At 44.6% G+C, this 24,092-nt stretch overlaps 1 protein-coding gene across 10 annotated transcripts in view; it reads left to right on the top strand.

The window, feature by feature from the left end:
- Positions 1 to 868: 868 nt before the first annotated feature.
- mapk8ip3 (mitogen-activated protein kinase 8 interacting protein 3) overlaps positions 869 to 24,092 on the top strand; it is a 35,469-nt gene continuing 12,245 nt past the window's right edge. For 4 of the 10 annotated variants that reach the window (XM_066689001.1, XM_066688999.1, XM_066689000.1 and 1 more), the window contains exons 1-14: positions 870 to 2,260; positions 6,853 to 6,973; positions 7,271 to 7,341; positions 8,193 to 8,284; positions 11,368 to 11,391; positions 12,927 to 12,972; positions 16,512 to 16,749; positions 17,132 to 17,216; positions 17,554 to 17,672; positions 22,309 to 22,366; positions 22,795 to 22,947; positions 23,113 to 23,170; positions 23,483 to 23,631; positions 23,999 to 24,055. In XM_066689001.1, the coding sequence (XP_066545098.1) occupies positions 1,955 to 2,260; positions 6,853 to 6,973; positions 7,271 to 7,341; positions 8,193 to 8,284; positions 11,368 to 11,391; positions 12,927 to 12,972; positions 16,512 to 16,749; positions 17,132 to 17,216; positions 17,554 to 17,672; positions 22,309 to 22,366; positions 22,795 to 22,947; positions 23,113 to 23,170; positions 23,483 to 23,631; positions 23,999 to 24,055 (1,577 nt within the window). In that variant the 5' untranslated portion in view covers positions 870 to 1,954. Of the gene's footprint in view, positions 2,261 to 6,852; positions 6,974 to 7,270; positions 7,342 to 8,192; positions 8,285 to 11,367; positions 11,392 to 12,926; positions 13,069 to 16,511; positions 16,750 to 17,131; positions 17,217 to 17,553; positions 17,673 to 22,308; positions 22,367 to 22,794; positions 22,948 to 23,112; positions 23,171 to 23,482; positions 23,632 to 23,998; positions 24,056 to 24,092 lie in introns of all 10 variants that reach the window. The other 6 variants (XM_066688994.1, XM_066688995.1, XM_066688992.1 and 3 more) reach the window with 4 other exon arrangements.

The following is a 24,092-nucleotide window of genomic DNA, read 5'->3' as shown; positions in this document are numbered from 1 at the left end:
ATAATAATAATAGGCAATAAAATAAGAGTAGTGAAGTAAACTGCATGTGCCACTGATGTGTACTACTACATTTGTTTTACAATAAAGGCGTGGCCTTCATAAATCATTCATCTGAAAGCCAGGGCTTAATAGCATTGTTCTGTAGCAAATATTCTGTGGGGAATTGGGGAAATGTGTTGCTCTCCATAGCCACAGATATAATGGTGCTCATAAAATTAGACCCAAGCTGAGCTGTTGAAATATTGGCACACTGCAAACCAAAGACATGTGCAGTGACTTATTATTACTATTCACCGATATACAAACTGAAAGCAAGTGAACAGTGTTTCTGAGTGAATTGGCTTCACAAATATGTTTTCTGATGATTATTAAATGCAATGCAGACTTAACTTCTGGGGGGGGGTTGTGTTGGCATGTTTAAGTAGTGAAACCAGCATCTCTTTTCATGAACCTCAGTCTTGAAGAAATCATGTTGTTTGTTTTCTATGCCTTCGAACGTGTTGGTGTCCTATAATTTATTTCTAGATGAGACAGGAAACTCCTGTGAGCTGTGTCTCAGTGACAGTCCACCTGGTTGAGCACAGTATACTTTTATTAGTCATGCCTGGTTTGTTTGTTTTGACAGCTTCATTTCCAAATCCAATGGACTAAGGAGAAGTATAATATTTGTATAAATTTAATTCAGTGCCAGCCATCTCTGAACTGGAAACTTGTGAGTTACACCTATATGATCAAGTCCACCTACAACATCAATAAAATCAAAAATGCAAATCAGGACAACTTTTATGCATCTATTTATTTACTCAATGTTCATTCTGACTGGCTCTTCAGCCAGGACGCTTGAACATGCAATTCAAATCAGTTCCACCAGCATACGATGCATAACAAATGATGCATTTGGCACTGGCTCCGCTGCACAATAGCAGGATTGTTGACTAAAAGCGACGCAGGCCAAGTATTATCCACGGCGGGCCTGTTCTGGGTGCCGGATTGTTGTCCCCGCAGGGTGAATGCATCCCAACACCTGTAAGCAGAACCACATATGACATTTCGAGACGGACACAGGCACTTGGCAGGCACCAAAACGCTGCTGCTGCTGCAGGATGATGCTGCTCAGCCATGCCGGCTCGGCTCGGGCTGGCTCACTGCAGACAGCGTGACGTCACCGCTCGGTCAGCTGGCCGCTCGTCTAAGCTGGGAGGGTCCCGTCGAGCAGCTCCGCGCCGGCATCGCTCTCCGTCCGACTGGACCCGTCCGGCACCGACTGTGAACTGAAGGGGGTGCTGGGGCTCGGGCAGGGGGGGGACAAGACGCAGAAACGGCGACGGCACCGCGTTTCGGGACTGAACGTGCTGTGAAACGCGCCCTGCGCTGTGGGGCGGGCATGGCTGCTGAGCGGCAGGTGCATTGTTAGGGGATTGGGTTTGCGTGCTTATTTATTCATTCATTTATTTATTCACCCATCTATTTATTGTGGCGTTTTATTGCACGGTTTTTTAAAAAATGGCCAGCGACAAGCCGGAGCGCTTCGCCTTGGACGCTGGCTGCGGGAACAGAGGCGCCCGGCCGGGAAGCATCTAGAAGAACCGAGGCTGCGGCGGAGGGGAGCAGCGGATGCTCGTATGCTCTCGCAGCCATTTAAAAACAGGAGAGAAACATAACTATTATATTTTACCAGCATGATGAGGGCCGAGGCGATCCAGGGCTGAGAAAAGAGCGCAAGAAATGCGGATTTGGAAGAGGGTTGAGCATCACTTGGCCATGGGACACAGATCCATCTACTGAGAGGCAATAAAGACCAAAACAGACAGCTGAAGGGTGCGCATTGAGTGTGGAGATATAAAACCCCATAAGGTAGCATTAGAGACTCAACTCTTGCTGAATTTTATTTCTTCCCCCTCACTGAGTCGTGCTGCACCGGGGAGCAGCAGCCTCCCCTCACCGGCCCGCCAGCATGATGGAGATCCAGATCGACGAGGTGGTCTACCAGGACGACTACGGCTCCGTGTCGGTGATGTCGGAGCGGGTGTCCGGCCTGGCCAACAGCATCTACCGCGAGTTCGAGCGGCTCATCCGCAGCTACGACGAGGAGGTGGTGAAGGAGCTCATGCCGCTGGTGGTCAACGTGCTGGAGAACCTGGACTCCGTGCTCACCGAGAACCAGGAGCATGAGGTGGAGCTGGAGCTCATCAAGGAGGACAACGAGCAGCTGCTCACCCAGTACGAGCGGGAGAAAGCGCTGCGCAAACAGGCGGAGGAGGTACGGCCGGCACGGCAGGGGTTACATTAGGAATAACTGTGATTATCACTAGTGTGGCATGCATTGCAATTTGTATCTAATACCCTTCAATATAGCTTTAATAAAAACAAGTTAGCAATCTTAATGCAAGAAATTAGACATTTTTCTTCTTAATAACATGAAAATCTCTGTATTTATTCTTGCAATGTTTGTTAGGGTCATATTGCTTCATATCAGGGTCTTTAACATTTGCTTTGTTCATAGGATTGCATGCAGTGATACAGAATACCAACAGGAGCAACTTTTGATCCTTAAATGCAAATATTGTGTGGTCGGCACTCATGCACCCACACTGGGACCATATTACTGCACCTCCCACCCCTAGTCTCCATCCTATGTCATGCTAAGCTGGTCCTAAATGTCGCCATTCGTCCTGGGAAGAGCACTTGAGTGGAAGGGCATCTTTGGGAGCGCAGGAAGAGGCTTGTTTTGTGTTCGGTGTTGTGTGTAAGCCATGACAGGGGAGTGGTGCCTTCTGCAATCGCCCCAATGGAGTGCCTTCCTTGTGAGTGAAGCTTAAGTCGTCAGTTATTTCCTGCTGGCCTCCTGCTCTGCTCTGTAAAGCTGGGAGGGTGGTTCAGTATTCATAATTCTCACTCCCCCCTGTAACTCTGATGTGTCTTGTGTGCGTAGTCAGTCAGTATCCCCCTCATAAGGCAGTGACCAGACATCTTTGGAAAGAAGGCAGGAGATGCAACTGTGGGCTAGTCACGATCAAACGGGGGTGTAAGACGTCCAAAATATCTCTGCTCTCTTTAGGTTTTGCTTGTGTTTACCTTTTTGTAAATCTCCTGCTGGAAGTACTGATGGTACCTCAAATAATGGGACAGACCTCCCTCTGCTGGTGAGGGATTGTGCCAGTCACGTGCTAAGCAGGGGTGGTTGTTTTTCCTTAAGGGCACCCGGACTTCCGGTACGAATTGCTGACAATAGTGGCCTGCCAGCTTTAACAGAACGTTCTGTCGAGGGCCTGTGCGTCTAACTGCGTGATAACGGCTCATCACAAAGCCACTGATGTAACAAAGGGGCACAAGGAAAACATATTTAGTGGCCTGCTAGTAGCTGCTGAACGCTGTCCTATAGAGCACCTCTGGGATGAACTGGAATGCCGCATGAGGAAGATGCAGCATAGACTCGTATTTGTGTGCTGCACTGCAGGAGGTATAGGACCTCACAATGAAAAGTATTATGGCAGCCTTGAAGGCCAGCAGTTGGCCCATCCCCTGTTCAATACAAACAGCTGTATGTGCCTATTGTCCCAATAGTTTTTGCCACACTGCATCACATCTGATTTCTGTTTTTCTGCCCCCTTAGTCTGGAATTATTTGTTCCGCAATTATCTGCTTCAGGCTGATAGATTTATTTTTATTTTTATTTTTTTTAACCATGATTGCATTGATTATGCTGGAGAAATTATTTGCTACCAAAGTCAAAAGTTACATCTCTCATGGCAGAAGGAGAAGTTTTTTTGTGTTTTGTTAAGGATTCGCAAATCTTATGACCACTTTATATTCACCTTCATCTGAGTATGGCATTCGTAGCACTGTGTTCCCATGATAGTTAAAGGACCAGGCTTTACTTATGGACAGTTCGGCACCTGAGTACATCATATTTTCCAATCCGTAAATTCAAGATGTCACCACTAGAATGCTTCAGACCAAGAGGTGGAGCAGGCGTAGGTGGGAATGGTTGAAAGTACGTGTCTTTCCAGCTTTTTATTGGGTACTTGGTTGCCAAGAGACTTCTTGACAAAATGTTTTGGCAGTGCTGGATTGTAATGTGTCGATGTCAATGACTCTATTGAGCCTAGGGATTCTAATTAGTTCGGTGGTGATGGACAAACTATTCTGCAGACTTTTGTAAGGCTGCAGTGAGAGCTGTTTCTTTACTGTAAGCTAGGGATTTAATGAGGCCCTTTTTGATTATGATGATTATTTGTGTGGTTATATGTCTGGGTTAAACATCTTTGCTATATATTCTGCTAGGAAAATGAAGAACATTGTTACTAGTAAACTTGGTTTCCGAGAGCTTTTCTGTGGAAAAATAAGGGGCTTTAGCTTAAACACTAAAGACTTTGAAAATTGGCAATTCAGTTGCTGATTATATGAGAGATTGGGTGCCAGAGAGCTTATCTTTAGTCACCAGGTAGTGTTATTTTCCTTTAATTAAATAAAAGCTTTTTTGTTTGGTGTCAAACCTGTCTTGCTTCCTGTATTTCCTCTTTTGATCAGGTGGCCACCCCTTTCCTTTCACAGGTATGCCCAGGCCAGTCTGGTCACAGTGAAATTATCCTCCTCAGGGGTTGTAACTTTATACCAGCAGGCAATGGTGGTACAATGGCAGAAAGAGTAATTATGGGCTAGGCTTCAATATGCAAAACACAAATCTTATATAGCAATATATGGCACATTGAACAGGGAGGGTGGAAAGGGCTTCTAGAGAGAGACATGGTTTAGTACTGAAGCGGGTGCCACAGGTCACCGTTTCACTCTTTCTGAAACATCCCGATATATTTCTGTGGTATCTCTTGTGCTAATGTTAATGTTCAGGTAGTTTTAGATGTTGGTATATCCACAGGTTAAAGACTAGGCATGGTTACAGCACATTGCAGGGGAAAAAAAGACGACCGCTTTACTTATTTTGACTTGAAAGTGTTGCTTGGCTTGTTAAGCTGTGTAAATCGAATACCAGTCTATAACGATTCACTGGTACAGTTTAGTCATGGCTCCAAATGCTGTGTCAGATCTATTGGTCCGATGAAAAGGTTTAAGATGAAATCTATTTGGGGCTAGATGGCCACTTTCTTTAAAATTCCTGAGTGTTGACTGTTGGCCAACTATGTGTTAGCTATTTGATCAGCTTCCCTTTTATAGACAGTACAGGCTAAGCTCTCCCAGACGTTCCAGTAAGACATGGATTCAGGTGCCTGGTTGTGATTCATGACTGATGGGTTACGGTATGTGATGCTCAAATGCTCATTTCCTGTATCTCCAACAGCAACAACAAATAAAGGGTTACAAGACGCTATGGCTTTTCCCCGCTGACTCATTGTGTACTGAAGCTGTGTAGATATCATGTACGTGCTGCTGAATCTGTCTAAAGCATTCTCCGTTGTTTCACTATTCTTATTTACATGTCCCGAATCATAAATCGTGTTGGAATTGAATTCGATCGCCTTTCGGATTTGTTTCCTGCTCAAAAACCTGTGCTGCTTATTGTGTTTCAGAAGCCGCTTTCCCCTCTGTCCTTCCTTCATTTGCTGAACAAGGATGGAGATATTGGTATCATAGGGCAGCTCTCTGTTCACCAAAAGTTGCTTTTTTCTACCTAAGGGATAGCCAGTACAAGGACAGGGATTTGGTTTAAGCCAGAACAGTTTTGGGTGGACGTGTTGGGGGGTTTTGTGAGGAAAGCTATCCAACGGACAGGAAAACAAGCAGCTTGTATTGGGGGATGGGGATTGCTCCTGAGAAATCAATATTGCATTAGGAGAGCCAGGGACTGAAACCAGACTCCCTGCCTCTGATAGCTTTTGGGGCTGATGAAAGCACTGAGCTGGAGTGGGCTGGGACATCTGATGAGACAGAGAAAAAACAAATAGACTGTGGAGAAAAAAATATAAATCAAATGTGAAATGAACAGCGAGGGATGGTTTTGTACGTGCCATTTGTGCAATCTAATCTACCCAGAGTCCAAAAGGTTGTCTTGGCAAGTTGAATTAAAAAACATCACAGTCACGGTCATTGATTAAGTGGTCTGACTTTTGTAATCATGAGGATGGTCAAATGGAATTAGATTGTTGAGGTGCAGAGTTTGTTGAGTTGAAGTACACTGTGTTAATTACAGCAAAGAATACACCTCCTGTAACACACGTTTTATGGTGAGTTACCCACAATTACGCATGGCTGCTGTCTGTCTTATGATGCACTGTTGCTCCCATGACAGGCGTTGCAGGAGTAGTCCTTAACCGACAGAGGTTTCGGTGCTGCACTCTGGCTTCAGGCCTTCTCTGCAGGTACCTCAAGCGTTTGCCAGCTGTCACTTGGTCCAGGAGAGACAGGGTTACAGCAATCTGAGCTGGGCCAGTAACTGCAGGCAAACATTGAAAAACATCTCGATTTTCTTCAGCCTGCAACGACTTCAAAGACATTCAAAGTCAATTACGTGTGTGTAAAATGTCATTACAAGTTTTAGCAAGAATGCGTCTCATCCCTGATTTTATACAGACTTTATTTAATCTGTTGATGACGTGCCACTCATTTTTAGTTGCGATATCTGCTATCTGTACAGCTGAACACTCAAAACCAAAGCCTCAATATGAAGAGCTTTAGGACGGCAGATGGCAGATGCAGATGATTTACCTTTTGTGTCCTCCCTGTTCAGTGACTAATTGCTCTATCCGCGTGAAGACTGTTCTCCATTGCCGTGGGAGTAATGACTGATTACAAACTCGCCTAGTCCTTAACAATCCACAGGCCCATGGGTTGGCTTTCTTGCATCCTTACACAGCCCAGTCCAGTCTTTAACACCTGACTCTTTGCATCTCCCTGCAGAAATTCATTGAGTTTGAGGATGCTCTGGAGGCGGAGAAGAAGGACCTGCAGACCCAGGTGGAGGTCTTGGAGCTGCAGGGGAAGCAGATGGAGCTCAAGACCAAGAATTATGCAGATCAGAGTGAGTAGACCGTCTTCACAACACTGTTAGCGCTTGAATGCCACCTTAACTAGGGTCCCTTATAGACATGTGCTTGGTTTGAGTCCAGGACTCTTCATGTGATGTTCTATCACTGTCACAGTGATGCCCGGTTTCTCAAGAGTCAAAGCCTTCCGGTTAACACAGTTCTTCGTCACGTTGTGTGTGGATTCGTGAATGTAGGGTTCATCCCAAGAAGCACTTGCCTGTTGAGCTTCTCTGACGCTTGTGTGAGCAGGTCTTTGCCGAGGAGGGTCTGTAATTAATCCTGTCTTCCAGTTTCCCGCCTGGAGGAGCGTGAGTCCGACATGAAGAAGGAGTACAATGCTCTGCACCAGAGACACACTGAGGTACCCGGTATAATTTTTGTCCCAGGCAAAGATAGACATGAGACTCTATTTGCATAAGCATAGACTCATGGAGTTTCGGTGGTAGTTGTTGTTTTGGCTTCATCAGTACAATTCATTAATCCTTCATCTCTTTGTTTCTGACCCTCATGCCGTTTATTCATGGGTTTGGCTGGGTTAGGCCGAGGACACACGAAAAGCGGTAAAGCATTTATGTGCCGCCTTGCGCCACCCCAGCTTGCCGCTGGGACTGCAGAACACAAGCGCTGACTGGTGGACGGTAGGCGGTTCCTCTTGTAAAGCGTCACACAATCTACAATTGTGATTGTGTTCGAACTCAATGAATGCGGTCTCTGTTGAATTACGGCTTCTTTATTTGCTCCTGTGATCAAATGCTTGCTTCAGTGCTTTTACATCGGAACCCCGTAGCAAGATGTACAATGAAAATATAATAATAGTAATCTTATACCATAAACTTTGTATAGTTAGGCTAAGTTATATTAAACACAATTTCTTATAGCGGGTTTAGGCAGTGAGTACACAATGTCTTTATTAAATATACACACACAGCCAATTTCTCAATTATATTCTCCTAAAGATGCATTTTAGACACTTCTGTATTTAATTGAATTCTATTCATGCCTCACTCATATTTGTCACGTATGTCACTGTGACCGCCTGGTCATCGCCGGGTACCCCAAAGCGCGCCGCTCAAGTCCGCACACTGCCGCACAGCTTCCCCCTCGAGTCTGCGCCAGCCTCGTCGTTGACAATGAATGGCTTTTGCCGCTTTGCTACCGCTTTAGGTGTGTCCTCTGCCTTTCTGTCTCTGAATGTGGTGTCTCTGCCCTCAGATGATTCAGACGTACGTGGAGCACATCGAGAGGTCCAAGATGCAGCAAGTTGGGACGAACAGCCAATCGGAAGGGACCGGAAGCGGGAGAACGTGAGACCCTATTTGTTTGCTTGTGCCTGGCCTGTTGCCCGGCCCGTGGCGTGGCATGTGCAGTGGCAGTGGGAGAGGGAACGTGTGAAGCCTGTCCTGTGTAGCCAGCGTCTCAGCTGCATGGCTTGTCAACAGGGCTGTGGGCAAGCTGGAGCATCAGGCAGCTACTGTGGTGCTGGGGATTTATAGCTTAAAATATGCTTTAATTTATTTACTCAGGAATGTAAAAGTAGTTTGATTTAGCAGCACTCCATAAATAGAGCTACAATGCTGATAACTGGGGGAAAATACCTGACCTATATATATATATCTTGCAAAGGTAAGCTCCAGTGTATGTATGTGTGTGTGTGTATATACTGGAGCTTACCTGGAGCAAGCTGTCACTCTATGGCCATTGATCTTCTGGGTTTCCTCAGAGACCGTCCCCACAGAAGCCAGGCTTCCTGTCACTGGTGATCAGCAGAGAGCATATAACCAGTTTTGTGGTTATTAATTAAAATGCCTTAGGCCTACCTTTGCCCTGCAGTGATAGCTTATTCATCAATTTCACAATATGCTTTAGATTTTTGTTTGTGTGAAATGGGCGTATTGCTCTCCATATTGAAAGCAGCACCCCCCCCCCCCCCCCAACACACACACACACACACACTTCAAACTAAAACATAATTTATTGTCTGGAAAAACCTGATTAAAGTATGCTTCACCGACGTGGCTGATAAAAGGTGAGGAGGGAGAGCAGCAGCTGATTAGCACTACATTAGCAATCACATTAAGCAGGCCCAGTGCAGACACATGTAGCAGCCCAAGCAATGCACCGTATTTGCAATGGCAGCAGTGCAATGCACAGACCAGCACTTGGCAGACCGACTCTTTCCAGGGAATTTACTCTCTTGTACATGAGTTGCCATGGCTGGAACATTTCACTCTAATGTGCACTGGGTGGCCTAACCCTTATATATATCAATATTTATTACTGCTGACTATCTTTGCTCCTGCAGTTGTTGTTGTGTATTATATCTTTACTGTAGAATAAGATTGAATTGTTTTCGATTTCCTTTTTTGGACGAAAGTAACTCCTTTCTATGTTCCTGATGTGGTTTAGTTTTGATACCCTTGAAATGTAGCTGAGAGACTCCCCACTGACTTCTCTTCACATGACTGGGTGTCAGTGCGCCTGTGAACGCGATCAGTCCGCTTCGCTCAGGACATTAACCTTGGCAACTCGCAGGGAAATGATGCAGCTGAATTTGAAGTGGGGTTACTCCTGTCAGATCCGTTTTGTGTGCCCAACTCTCATAGAAGGAAGGCAGGGAAGGTGTTCACTCAGCCGAAACTGTTGTCTCCCTGAGGAGAATATTCTGATAATCATGTAGAATTGTTTTTCTCTGCGTTTTCTGGAAATGTATCTACACTTCCCCAAAGATTTATGTACCTCCTCATATAAAGAAAATACATCCTTTATCTTTATTATATAAACAATACTATAAACACTTGCATATGCATTTACGATTATAATTCCATATAAATAACTAGATGCACGTATCCATAGTATAACAGGAACTACCACTTCTTATGTTCACTGCCCAATAAAACAGACATTACAGTTAATAAACCTCCTTTTGTAGAGAAGGTGCCAGTTCTGTGTGTGGAAATGTTTTTATATACTGGACTCTTCTCTAGTATATCAGGTTTTTGAATGGAAAACAAACAAGTTTTGCAGAATCTGTCATTTCCAACATACTTGTCAATGTGTTGAGAATTAATACGGGGAACTAGGAAATCAGGGATGCAGGGATTATAGATGGTCTTTGGCAGTAATTAATGTTAAGCCATGAAATTGGTCTGTAATCTCTTCCTGGTTTGGAAAGGATATTAATGTGATTTGATGTATCTGAAGAGGTGGAACTGTGGGTTTGATTTCTTAGTCCTTTGTTTTATTTTTCCAGTTCTTCTGCTGAAGGCTTACTGCCTAAGTATTTCCCCTTCTTTATTGTTGATTTAGGATTGAGGCAGGAATGTAACCCAGTAGCTTTGCAAGTTGACAAGTCTTCAGCAACGTTTCCCATTCCTTTCAAGTCGCAGTCCGACTTATTTAACATAATTTCTGTGTTGCACGCTAACCCACCCAATCTTAACCTTAAAAACACCAACAACGCTTACTGTCAATGAGAAACCTGAGATTTTTTTAATGTAATATTTCATTTTATATTAATTTTATTTTATCTTATGTTTGTCTTTTTCGAATCCTGTGACACACCCACATTTTTTTTACAATAAGAACATAAGACACTGTCCAATGGAGAGGAGGCCATTCGCCCCATCGTGCTCGTTTGGTGTCCATTAATAACTAAGTGATCCAAGGATCCTATCCAGTCTATAATGGATATGATTAATTAGAGACCAGTAATCTACTGATGTAATTCAGTGGATTATAAAGAATAGTCTCTCCTCTCAACACTGCCGTACGGTATCACAGTTTAGAATAAAGAGTATAGATATTATTTTGATGTTAGACTATTACATTGACGTAACTTAATTGAAGATTTGGATGTTGAAGAAAAAAAATCACAATCAAAAAATAAAAATTGAAAAGCTGATATTTGAACTTTTAACCCAGTTCATCTTAAATTGGTGATGATGATTGGTGGGATACGGTTACATTTAGGTTGTTCGGCAGAGCATTATTTTGAGTATTTTGGGAAAATTCTGTGATGAAATTAGGGTTATAATGTAGTCCTTGTTAGGGTTCGAGTCTACTGATTTTAACTAAATCTGTTGTAGATTTCTAGGGGCCTAGCTGGACATTTTTAAAGATGACTAGGGTTGTGCTTTAGGCTGGCTTTTTAACTGGACTTGTAGGCATCAGACTGTGCATCATTTAGTATTACCTCGTTGGTGAATAGGCCGTATTGACACGAAGAGGAAGCTCTGAGGAGTGGTGCTCCAGTGCGTCTCAGCCCGTAGACCTGCAGTTTGCTGTGTGTGTGTGTGTGTGTGTGTGTGTTGGCCTTGTGGGATCTCTAACTGTGTCTCTTTTGTCTTGCTCTCTGTGCTGTTGCTGCTGTGTTGTATTGTTGCTGCAGCCAACGCCACACATGGAGGAAAAGGTAAATTCTCTCAAACGCTCTATACCTCTACATCAGACCCCGCCTGCCCCTCCAGCCCATGAATGGTACGGTCTAAAAAGGCCCCTACAGGCCTGAATTAGCCGATATCCTTGCAAAACAAATTTTTTCCGGTTTTGTTTTGGTACCTTTGACTTCAGCTTGCGGTGTGTCCTTCAGCTTACAAGCCAATTGTGCCAAGCAGAACAATCCTCTGATCTCCTTGTGGCTGTTTACTGCATTGTTGTTGTGTTCACATTACTGTTGTCTGTCTGCTCTTCTGCCTTCTGTGGGGTTCCTGTCTGTGCAAGTGTGGTTGTGTGTGTCTGTTTTTCTCCTATTCTCTGGTGTTCCTTCTCTGAGTCGTGTCCGTGTTCATGGTAGTTCATCACATCTTGCATGCATCAGTTTCCACCTGTCTGTTCTGTTTATTTTCCTATTGAGTAGCCCTGACCTCCCAGCAATACCTTGCGACTGAGCTACTTATCTAAGACAAGTGTACTTAATAAGACTACCATTCAACCTCTCTGTTTGGAATAACAGAATTGCACAGCTAGCACTTTGCATTTGGTAGCTTTTTAAATCTCAGCAACATTTTTTTTCCTCTTTTTCACTTTTGCAAGTGTTGGAATAGAAGGTCCCAAGCCTGGTCCCCCCTAGTCACTCTGTGGCGAATTTCCATACTAAGCTTTCCTAAGAAATGGTTTCATCTCAGATTAAAGTTCAGTGTTACTCAGATGTTTATACGCTCTCACGCAGACAGCACAATGCATCTAGTCTTGCGAATCACTAAACCGCAGGTTGCTCAGGGTTAGTCTATTTTGTTTAATACTATTAAGTGGTGATCGTTTTCTGTAAGTTTGTGCAGTCTGCTATGAGCTACAGTCATCTCTGACCTCTGATCTCTGCTTGTATCTTCATGGTTTCTTCCTTTATCTTCCCGATTATTTAAGGCAGCGTCTGTGATCTTGGTTTTCACTGCATCTGTTTATTTGGGCAAAATCAGAATATTACTAGATCTCTAATGTCCTGCATTTCCGAATCGCCACATTTGTCGTTGTGTAACAAGGGAATAATTCAATAAAAGTCAACTTCTATTTTGCTCGCTGCTTGTGTTCAAAAGAGCTCCTGTTGTGAGCTTTCTGTTTCTCTGGAAGTTGGCCTTTCTCGAATATGACGTGTGAAACTCTGACTCTAATGAAGCATATTACTTTTTTATAATTTGCTTTCTCTTTTGAAGGGCATGTTGATTTAATACAAAATGTTAGCCTATTATTTGTGTAGTATTCTTCTGTGTGGAGTCACTTTTTTTTAGGCAGTGTGGCATGATTGCCTTTTTAATAAGATAAGCTCTGTATCTTGGTATTAATCTGGGACATGTTCATGCAACACATCTTGTCAGCATATCATTGATGCTTTAACAGTGTGTTTTTATCTGTTTTTATATCTACTGAAAAATGTCATTCCTGTCATTGGAGCCCCTGCTGGTACTGACTGTGCTCTCCCTCTCTCCTCTCCCTCTCCCTCTCGGTGCGCAGTAGGACGGAGCGGCCACCCTCACTCTTCAACAGCACGGAGGGGATGGTACGTGGGTGTCAGGGGGGGGCTAGGATGACGCCTGGTTCTGACGTCTGGCAGGTCAGCGAACTCAGCCAGCCCTTCTCCATCTCCAGCTACAAGGTTTGGCAAGAAAAACCACCACAGCCTTCACTGCGGGCGTCCCCATCTCTCTCATCCTGTCCGACACATCCTGCCCGGCGTGTCGCCTCACAGTCGCTCTGCACCCGACCGCTAACCAGGGCACGGCTGGGGGTCCGTGGGGGGTCGTGTGTCGTAGCCATGCCAGTTAAGACCTGAGCGATACCGTTGTAAGCATGAGGCATTGAGAGATATCTGTAGGTGAAGGGGATTCATACCTTTGATAATGAATATGAATGTTTTAATTTTACTTTTTGGTTCCGAGGACCGTTATACAGGGGATTGGGTGACGTCTCATTAAGTCAGTTGGTTAGATGCGTTCTCAGAAATTATAATAAGTATGGGGTTATCAAATTATTAAGGAATTTTGGTTTGAACTAAGAACCAAGGAATGTATGAATTTTTGTCAGAGGTGTAGTGTGTCCCCTTTCGATTTTTGTTCTTGTCAGGTTTAGACTGGGCAAATGCCTAATGTAATGGATTAGTTACATAGCATTAATAATAATCCTTATATAATATAATCCTCGTCATCATCAGCCTTTGCCGATCCACTGCTGCATGAAGGCCTCCCAAGATGTTTTCTAGCTCAGGCCAGCAAAAGCTTCTTCTTCCATCTTCCTAGGTCTTTGATAGATGTATGGAAATCTCACCAGAGGTTTTCAGTCTTTGCTTTTTAAGTTAAAATAATCAACACAGGGCTTCCTTCCAGGAGAGCTGCTTGTGGAGCCTTAATGTGAAATAAGTCCGGGCAGTGACTGGCTGTGAAGGAGAGGAAGGCGGGTGTTTCGGCGCCAGTGAGAGTGATGGGGGAGGGCGGGTAGAGCCTCTGCCATTCTGTCTGTTTCCATTTGTCTCCATCCTGCCCTCCATCCCTCTTGTTTTCTGGGTAATGGAGAGAAACGTGTGCTGAACTTGCAATGGGGAGCATTTCATTTTTATTATTTTATTTCTAGCTTGTAAAACAAAAACTTCAGGATGACAACTCATTCTCGCAATTAGTCTTTTGCTGAAGGTAGTAGAAATGGTAAAAAATAAGGTACATTAAATGTGCCTGTGAAGTATATTACATATCAGCATTCGTGCCTCAATTATGAGTATCAATTTCAATTCCTAATGCATTTGTTAAATCCACAAAACATCATCAGGGACCTCAGTATATTAATATATTATGGAGATTTATATTCTGGGTTTTATATTATCAACACTTGCAGTGATTTTTGTCTCATATGAACATTGATGGTTCTAGTGGTTGTGGTTGCTGGTGCACATAATATCTTGCTGTATACGAATTGTCGAGATGGACCCGAGGCAAACGTCATTACACACACCGGACGCTCCCCTCAAGAAGCTCTTCTGCTCTTCTGCTGCTCTTCTGTACACATGCGTGGCTCGCAGTGTGCCCCCCAGGGACTTGAGCTGCCCTCAACAAGGGAAATCATTACTGATGTCTGATGTTTAGCAATGGCTGCCCTCCGCAGCTGCCACGTCCTGGCAGTGCACAGTGTGGGTTCATGTGAACATGTTTAAATTAAGTTACATATAAATTAATTAAGCAATTGATTAATTGAGTTAAATCACATCTCTACTGAAAAGTACCGGAGCTAGAAGATCAGAGTCTTTATCACAGAAAATCCACAATGTCTGGCATTATATGAGTGTTAATCCCAAATGTGAAAACTAAATTCTTAGTCTGCTTTGTTGTGTAAAACTGAGCAACTGCTTGACGGTGCAGGCTATTTCATTAAACGTTTTCAGTCGGTGGTGAATTCACACCTCTTGGAAAATGAAATGCTTCCCCTAAGTGTATGTTGTGTCTGTTTGGTCATGTTTTAATACATTAATCAATGTCTTATTTTTGTTCTTGGATTAATTTATTTCTTGTTGCATGGAGTGTTGTAGATGTTTCGTGTGATTCCGTCATTTTGTTTCATTCAAGCGTCTTACTTGGCGTGCGTACTGTTCTAGCTAAAATAAATTCTGAAAAGACTCCTCGCTCCAGATGGCTGAGACTCTGTGCAACACCAGTGCTCTGAGGACGCTTTGAGTAACTGTGTGCACCTAAAATATTCTTCCCTCGACTTGTTTCCTGTCGTTCCCCTGGGCGAGACGTTCTGGAGTAGTAAGCATGCCAAATAACAAGACATTGAACAGAACACACATGTGTCCTCATACAGACTCCTGACATGCTAAAATGAGCAGCAATGACATCGTCCAGTTGGCCAGTACTTCTGAACCTGTGGAATATACATCTGCATTCAGTGAGACCACCTTCATTACAAATATGTTTAAAGGAGCACACCCAGACTTGGCAGTATTACCCCTTTTCTCCAGCCCATACATTTCAATCTCTTTTATCCGGTCCCCAAGTAACACACAAAGCCAAGCCACCTCATACAGACCGGTGTGTGTTCAGTGCTCAGTTGTGTGCTCTGTGTTTTGTAACAGACTACTGTGTCAAGGCTGCTCATTTGAATAGGACAGGGCTCTGTATAAAATGGAAGGAATTACTTGCCAGGAAAATGAAGAGGATTAAAAAAACCCTACTGTTCAGGTTTGTAAGACCCACAGTTGGCAGCACTACTGGAAACGTGCAGCCATCCCAGGTGCAGTTCTCCACATGGACCCCTGTGGATTTGCTTGTGGCCAGGGGCAGGGAGAGCAGGCTGTGGTGGGAGCGCTCGGGTCTGTCAGTGGGGTTTCCAGGCTGGATAGGCAGGGAGGCTGGGAAGAAAGGACTTCCTGTCATCACCACTCTTGCACCTCAATCTGCAGCCCTGATGCGGGGCAGTGTGAACGTGTAATTTTAAAGCCCCATCTAGTATGAGTTGGTGTAGCTGCTAACTATTGTGTTAATACATTGATTTTTATTCTATAAAGGAATGTGCTTCTCCTTTTATGGAGTTTGGCTTATTTATAGATTGTCAACGTTTGAAGTTTGTGTGAGGGTGAATAAACAGGAGGCGAGTAACCGAGAGGAATTGATCAGTTTCGACATTCAGGGAATGGAGGGAACTACTCAAAATGGAGTTGTTACCTGCTTATTGAAGTGTTAAGATGTACAAGCAGCCTAATACAGCTCCTTGTGCTATTTCAAAAGAAACATAATTATCCCCGGGGTGTGTAATCTATAAAATCTGGTAAAGTTAATGTCCCGTTGAAGATAAATGCATGCTCTGGGTGATAGGAGATGCATCTTGAAACTCAGTTAAATTGCCTGCGGCCCATCTATGCCATGGCTGGGTAATCGTCTGCCCAGCTAGAGCACGAAATCTGGTGTCCCCAGGCCTTGTAGAGAGGTAAACCGTTACAAACACAGGCTATGCGAAGAACGAGTGTGTCGAGCCTCTGCTGCTGTGTGTGGAGGGTGTCAAGCCCCTGCTGCCCGAGCTGGAGCTGATGCAGGCTCACGCTCTGTTGTCCCCCAGGATGACGAGTCGGAATCTGGGCAGTCCTCGGCGGCCGCCACCCCCAGCAGCAACGGCAGCAAGTCCAACACGCCCACCTCGTCTGTGCCCTCGGCCACCGTCACCCCCCTCAACGAGACCTTCCAGCCGATCACAGACGTCGACGTGGCCCGCGTCAACAACAAGCGCAAGGGGGTCAAGCGGCTGAGCCGGAACATGGAGGTGCAGGTCTTCCCGGAAACCAAGAGTGTCAGCATTGGTGAGATTTCAGGCCAGCCTTGTGTTCGAGGTCAATTGGAAGTTTTATAATTTTAAGCATAGATCAGTTCGTGCAGTAATGTCTGAGGTGGGGGGAGTTTCCTCAAAAGGGAAGGTTTTTCTCCCTATTTGACTTCTAGAGTATTACCAGTGATGGGATTAAAGAGTAGTTTTGAAGCTTTTGAAAAATGTATTAACAACTGTACTTCCAATACGAATGCAGAATTTGCCAAGATGTGTCTTGTTATAACCCTGGGCTGCTTAGTAATTGTAGCTTTGTACGCTGGAGGTGGGGTGTAATAGAGCCTCTGCCCTGCGCTGCTCTGTGCTGTGCCCAGGGGAGCCGTGCGCAGGTGAGGGTAACCTGTGGGTGCTGATTGCAGGGATGGGCAGCAGTGACGAGTTTCCGGACATCATTGACACCCCCGACCTGGACATGGACCCCCCGTTCTACTGTGGTGGAAACAGGTACAGCACGCCGGCTGTTCTCCGTGCCGTCTGGGGGAATGTCCATAGCCAGAGTTCTGCTGCAGGCCGCCCTGCGCACACATGGCGGTTACATGATTCGTACAGAATTAATATGTACACCAACCTTTTGGTTAAACATGAGTAAATCTGTCTTAGAGCTACTTTATTTTTACCATCCCGGGGAAAATCCAAATTAAAATAGCTACATTTCATGAACAAATTTACATATTTGAAATAATACAATACTCGTAATCATGAGATAATACCCTCATTGTGACCGTTGTGAGTTTTTGTTTTAGTATGCTTGCTTCATCCCAGCAATCCCTCTCTTTTTCAGCCCTTCCCAAGGCATCGTTAACGAAGCGTTCGGCATCAACACGGACTCTCTGTACCACGAGATCAAGGACACCAAGTCGGACATCATCGGGGACGTGGACGCGGGAGCCGAGCTGCTCGGTATGTGGCCGGCCGGGCTCATCCGTTTCCTCGCTGGAGTCTCTCCGATCGATCTAAAACAAACTAGCAGAGATGCATGCTTTGGCAAACAGCCACCACACCGCAGTCATGAGAGCCACCGGGTGTACAAAGCCACGAGGTGCTCGTCCTCTCTGAACATTTCATTAGAGCGGCTTGGGGTTCAGACGAGGATAAGCCTGTGGCCAAGGCTTAGGTTAGCATTCTGACCGCTTTAGTCTTAGGTTTGAAGTAGAGGTCTAAATTTAGAGATGGTTTTACAATTACATTGAAGTTGTTTTACAGTAATATTTGGACTGTTTTAGCTACATTGTGCAGTGTAGGGTTAGACTTTGACGTTTACATGACTGGAACTGCATGTGGTACAGCTTCACATTTCTTTTATTGGCTAGGATTTCATCTTGAAGCAGGTTCTTGAGTCTTAGTCTGTCATCAGTAGCAAGCGATGACGTGAGTCTGAACTTAAGCCCGCGTGTAGACTGCTCAGAGCTGGGTTGGTGTCCAATGACTACCATTGATGCCCATACGGCCTTTTCATAGTCAGATGTGCAGTCAGGCTGCAGGAATCCTCTTCCAGCATCACGTTTCCAATTTAAGCCCTGATATCCATAATAACTGTCTTTTATATTAACTGACAATTACAAGTTAAGAGATTTTAGCTCAGGCAAACATCATAAAATGAGGATACATGCTCAGGTAGTGCCCTGCAGGCGCACGACACCGAACGTTGTACAGACATGGGGAACTGGCGTCATGGTAAGTAAGACTGTTTGCATCTTCCACACACTGCTGTTTGCTAGTTTCTATTTTGATATTAATATTATGTAGAATGTAGATTTGTATGGTGTCATATTAGTCAGTATATTCTGAAATGTGTGTGTGTGTGAGCGTGTGTGTATATGTGTATATAACTACAACAGCTATTCGCTTCGATGTTTCTCTCAGAGACATTTCCATTATGTATTGAATAGCCTGTATGGACCTGTGTTACTTTATTACGAATCAGTTTGTCTGTGCTAAGTCAAGCTTATCAACCTTGACTGGATCAACTGAACGTGCCAGTGATGCCAATCCTGATGCACACCTGTGCGTTCAATGTGCTGGATTTATGTTGGTTTGCTAAGAACTGACTAAAAAGATGTCCTTACTGACCAGCACAATCGCTGTCTTTCCCATACACCATAGATTGTGCGGTAACTACCAGGGTTTTATGTGAAGTTAAACCAAACATTTCATCCAGTGATAAGAAGCAGTTAAAGAGCATCGGATATATTTCAGTGTCCTCCAGTAGCCAACGTGTGTTTTGGTTTTGGACCAGTGTGGTGTCCTGTATTGAAAGTCTGTCAGAAACCCTATTATCTTCAGTATAGGCGTTTTCATTCATTGCAGGCAAGGCCCCTGAGAAATCATGCTTTTGCCATTGAATTTGCCTTGTTCATTGATGTATGTTTATTTTATTTTCTTCTCAGTATTATGATTTTAGTTTTTCCTTTGAGTCACTGATTGACCCTTCTTTGCTTCCTTTTTTCTCCCTGTATGTGCTTCTGCTGGACACGCCCATAGGGGAGTTCTCAGGTGTGTATCTGCCCCCGGGATTGGTTGGTATTTCTTCTCTCCTATTGGAATACACGTGTGACACTCCCCAGCTGTTGTCCAATCACTGCTAGCTTTGCGGCCCTTGTCCCACTGAGCCCTGACCCTTGATGACACATATTCAGCACTCTCCTCAGGAAGGTCCAGAGTAGAGCAACAGCCAACCTGTGCAGCTAAACCTCATAGAAATGTACATCTGCTCTAACAGCCTTCTGCCAGTCAGTCAGACCACAGTGTCAGGGACCAGTCCAAAAGTTATGTTACTGGTAGTGTCGGTAGAGAAGCCTTTGACCTCAGGACACCATTGATCCTTAAAAATCAGGAAAGCACAGCTGACTTTTAAACTTTTCAAGGAAAACCCCTCTGGAGCCCCAGTCTTCTAGGTGTTTTTGTGGGATGGTGGGAATTGTGTCGAACAAGAGAGGGAAGTCGAATTCAGTAAATCGGTTAACCTCTCTAGATAACACAGATCAAATCTCAAAAACCCCGTCCTGAGCTGGATCGTAGGCCTAGTTCGCTATATTTCCTGCGATAGTTACCCTGCATAGACCATTGCTTTCTCTCTCTGTCCTTAAGCCTGATTTATCTCAATTTGCTTATCGGCTCTTCTTTCTTCTCTCCTTTTTATTCCCCACCCTTTCTTCTGTCTTTTCTCCCTCTCCACACCCTCCCGCCCGCCTCCCCTCCCTTGCTGGATTACACGTTCAGTGCGTGACGATTTTTTCGGTAAGGCGTGTGGCCTTATTCGTCTTTCATTGCTCATCATCCATCCCTTCATCCTGCCTCCCACTCATCCTCCCCTGCATTACTGCATCCGGCGCTTGGTTCAGAAACTCCCTCGCTTCACTTGTGAGCTGCTCTGTTTCCCTGCTGGGTCTGGATGAAGCTTTAGTCATGTGGTTCACCATTGTGTCGTCCTCTCATTGCTGAAACTGTAACAGAACTGGGACACTGTCCATACACATGAAACAGCCAGACTCGTGTCAAACAACGGGCCGTCTCTTTGCACATGTGATTGTGTTTGGTTTTCAGTGCTATTGCTTTTAGTTTAATCGAAAAATAAAACACTCAAGCCCGTTCCTGGCATCCAACAGCAGAATAGCAGTCAATCCCAAATTATTAAAGAACTGCCCAAGATGACATTAATTTCAGGACTTAGTTTCTTCAAAGCGGACTGCATTTTGGACTGCCATTATTTATACACCTTAAAAAGGAGAACTACAGCACATACACACTTCATTTCACATTGACTTGTCCTTCCCTCACCCCCCCGTACCTTCAGTGGCCTATATCTTCGATTAGAGGTGTAAAAGTTGTCCTTAAGCCTTAAGGAAGCCCTGGATGGAGGTATGTCAGTGCAGGGTTGTGGGTTTGGTCCTGGGATTGTGAATTTGCTCCCCTTCTGTTGTGGCTTCAGTTGCCAGTCTTACCTTCGCTGCTGTGTGTTGCCTTTGCTCCCTCTTCAGAGCACATTCCTGTAGAGGCGCTCGAAGGGGGGTTGGAAAGAGCAAGTGGCAAGCTTGAGAGCATGCTTATTTCTCCGTTACGATTTCTTTATTCATTCATTTTCTTTTGTTTAAATGATTTCTGTTTTTGCTCCCCACCCACGTGTTGGTCTGAAGGCTCTAGGTGCCTGGCAGAAGTGACTTGCCCTATTTCATTGCTGTGGTGTTCGACGAGGGTGACATTTGTTTTTCTTGACAGCCAGATAGCCTATGTCCATCTCCTGCACCTCATCAGGAGCCCATATTATGATTAGGACTCTCTAGCTACTATATCTATATTTAAATTGACAGGTTTGGATTATTTAGGGATTTAAAAGAGAATCAGATTATGCCACGCAGACGACCACAGCCTATGTGTCGAGGATGATTGTTGTCAGTGTGGGGCTCCCACTGTATGCACTTTGAAACTCTCCCAAACCATAGCAGCTGCCAATGCGTTAAGGTCTAGGGTTCTCCAGATTGGTGTTGTCTTATGTCATGGTGTGCAGCTAATGGTCCTCATTTGGGCTCTTTGTTTCCTTTAACAAACAAAACAAAACGAGAAACTGTCAGTTTTGACAGGCATCAATTAGCCTTTAAAGATTAACTGTACAAATATGTGTGGGAGACACTTTCAGTTAAGAAGACTAGAATGTAAAGAGATTCAATTCTAACTCACATACACATTGGATATATGGATGTATAAAAACAATTGGCCACATTTAAATGTGTTGTTCACAGAAAGGTGCCAGTGAGCACTGTGCACAATATGTTCAATCTGCTTAAAGACTCATAGGTGTCCTTCAAATCTGAGACGACTTCAGCTGATTTTGTTCATTAACCTGAACGCTGATGATGTTTGAGGTAAAAGAATAGTCCTTGGTCTTCAGTTGCTTAATAACCTCCCAATAATTAGATTTGTTCATAATTTTTTATCTTTATAATACATTTATAGGATGTATTTGTTTCCTTTCATTTACACTATTAAAATCTTGTCTACCTGTACTATAGTACTGAAGAACACAGTACTTTATTTTATTGTAGTCAGACTTAAGGCCTAACAGATAAAAACAAAAGACCATAAGACAGACTACAAAGAGAGACTCGAGAGACTCGATTTAAGCCCTTCTGGTGTGTGGGTTAACTCTGAGCACTGGATATTGATCCATGGACCTTGTCTAGCTGCTTTCTGAAGCATCCCACTGAGAATAATTTCAAGTTTGTTCGTACACTGAACCGGGAACAGACTAAACGTCACTGAGGACAAAGAGCCCTAATGATCCTGCTTTCTGAGAGATGGTGTCGGGTGGGGAAACATCATTAACGCACTAGGTCCGCTGCATGCTCGGGCGTTGCTGACGTTCTCTCCAGCAGCTCTTACTGCGTACAAAAAACCCATGAAGAAAAATGGCATGGTTGCTTGGGGAAATGGGAAAGATTGAGCACTGCTACACCAGATTGGTAAGACCTGTGTGCCAGACCATCAGCAGTTATGCAGTGCGAAGGTCGGTTCTGTTGGGCTAACGCTGGCTCTCTTACAGGGATGGGCAAGGAAGTGGAGAATCTTCTGACAGAGAACAAGCAACTCCTGGAGACCAAGTAAGGGACCATAGCATCAAGGGTTTGCTTTAACCACTTGTCTTAAACTTCATCTCGGGACATTCCTTCTTTACATATCTGCTGTGCATCTATAAGGATCAAATGGTTATGGGGAGATCATGTTTTGTATGATAGGAAATGGGTGGGGGTGAATTTGGAATAAATAAATAAATAAATAGTTCTCCATAAAGTAGTTGTATGCTCGGTGTATGAATACTTTTTAAATCTTCACTTAAAATGTAAAGGTGTCCATTGAAATGTATAATAATATTGACTGTATAATATCGTCCTTATTGATTATCTTTATCAGGGATGCCTTTACTTCCAAAACCAGAAAAGCAACTTAAAATGATTTGTGTGAGAAGGTGCCTTTTCCCCCGATATCCCGCCTCGTAGTTCCCCGTCACCGGGATGCTGTCTCCCCGCAGGAACGCCCTGAACATCGTGAAGAATGACCTGATTGCCAAGGTGGACGAGCTGTCCAGCGAGCAGGAGGTCCTGCGCGAGGAGCTGGAGGCAGTGCGGCAGTCCAAGACCAAGGTGGAGAGTCGGGTCAAGGAGCTGGAGGAGGAGATGAAGCGGTGAGGCAGACCAGGGTCACGGGTTCATATTTCTGGTGGCAATCTCTCCTGTTATCTTCTAGGACCTCTTGATCTGTTGATGTTGCTGAGTGAGCTGCTGTACTCTGATTTCTTCAATAACATCTTCAATAACCTCCTCCTCCCCTTCTTCCTTCTACACTGCAGGTTGAAAGCTGAGGCCTTGGGTGCAACACAGGAATCCAAGGATGAAGGTGTGGAGGACGTAAGTAGAAGTTCCTTGTGGCTTCTCTTGTATTGACCTCAGGCGATCTCTTGGTCGAGGTGCAGGGGAAACAGATAAGACTGACGTAGCATAGTGGGTTCATCCAGGCGATGGATATTTCAAGCTCTTCACCTTAGTTTCAGTAAACTTGAATGGAGAATTGTAGTTTTATTGACCTGGCAGCCCATAAAAGCCTAAATGGATCGAATTGTGATGCAGTGGGAATGCTGGTTGTAGTCGTTAGTCTCTATGGTGTGGGCAGGTGCCTCCGCCCCTCTGACCGCGTCTCTTATCCCCGTCTCGTCGCGCCAGTATTCGTCCCCGCTGCAGGACGACGTGCCCATGGCCCAGCGGCGCCGCTTCACCCGGGTGGAGATGGCTCGGGTCCTGATGGAGAGGAACCAGTACAAGGAGCGGCTGATGGAGCTGCAGGAGGCCGTGAGGTGGACGGAGATGATCAGGTGTGGGGAGAACGCGCACCCCAGCCCCAGACCCTCCCACTGGAGAGTCCATAGCCGTAGACTGTCTCTGCTCCGCTCTGGGGTGCCCTGTCACTTTATAAAACATTTGTCTTTGTTGACCCTCAGTGCCACTTCAATGTTTTTTTGTGTGTTTGTGTCATTTTAATTTGTTTGTAACCCTGTTGTAAAGGATTATCCCACTGCTATCTATCTTAAATCAATGCGCAGCAATTCTGTTTTGTTACTCTTGCCTCCAGCGATAAACTGGACACGTTTGAAGACTTGAAGAGAACAGCTGGGAAGTGCGACAGGACGGTGGTGTTAATTGTTTTTTTTTGTGTATGTGTGTGTGTGTGTTTTGCTTTAGAGCTTCCAGGGAGAGTCCTCAACTTCAAGAGAAGAAGAAATCTACCATCTGGCAGTTGTAAGTATTTCCAATATTTCTCTCTCTCTTTTTTGGG

The sequence above is a fragment of the Amia ocellicauda genome, chromosome 17, assembly GCF_036373705.1.
Source record: "Amia ocellicauda isolate fAmiCal2 chromosome 17, fAmiCal2.hap1, whole genome shotgun sequence".
Lineage (NCBI taxonomy): Eukaryota > Metazoa > Chordata > Actinopteri > Amiiformes > Amiidae > Amia > Amia ocellicauda.
This window is presented reverse-complemented; position numbering and strand designations above follow the sequence as displayed.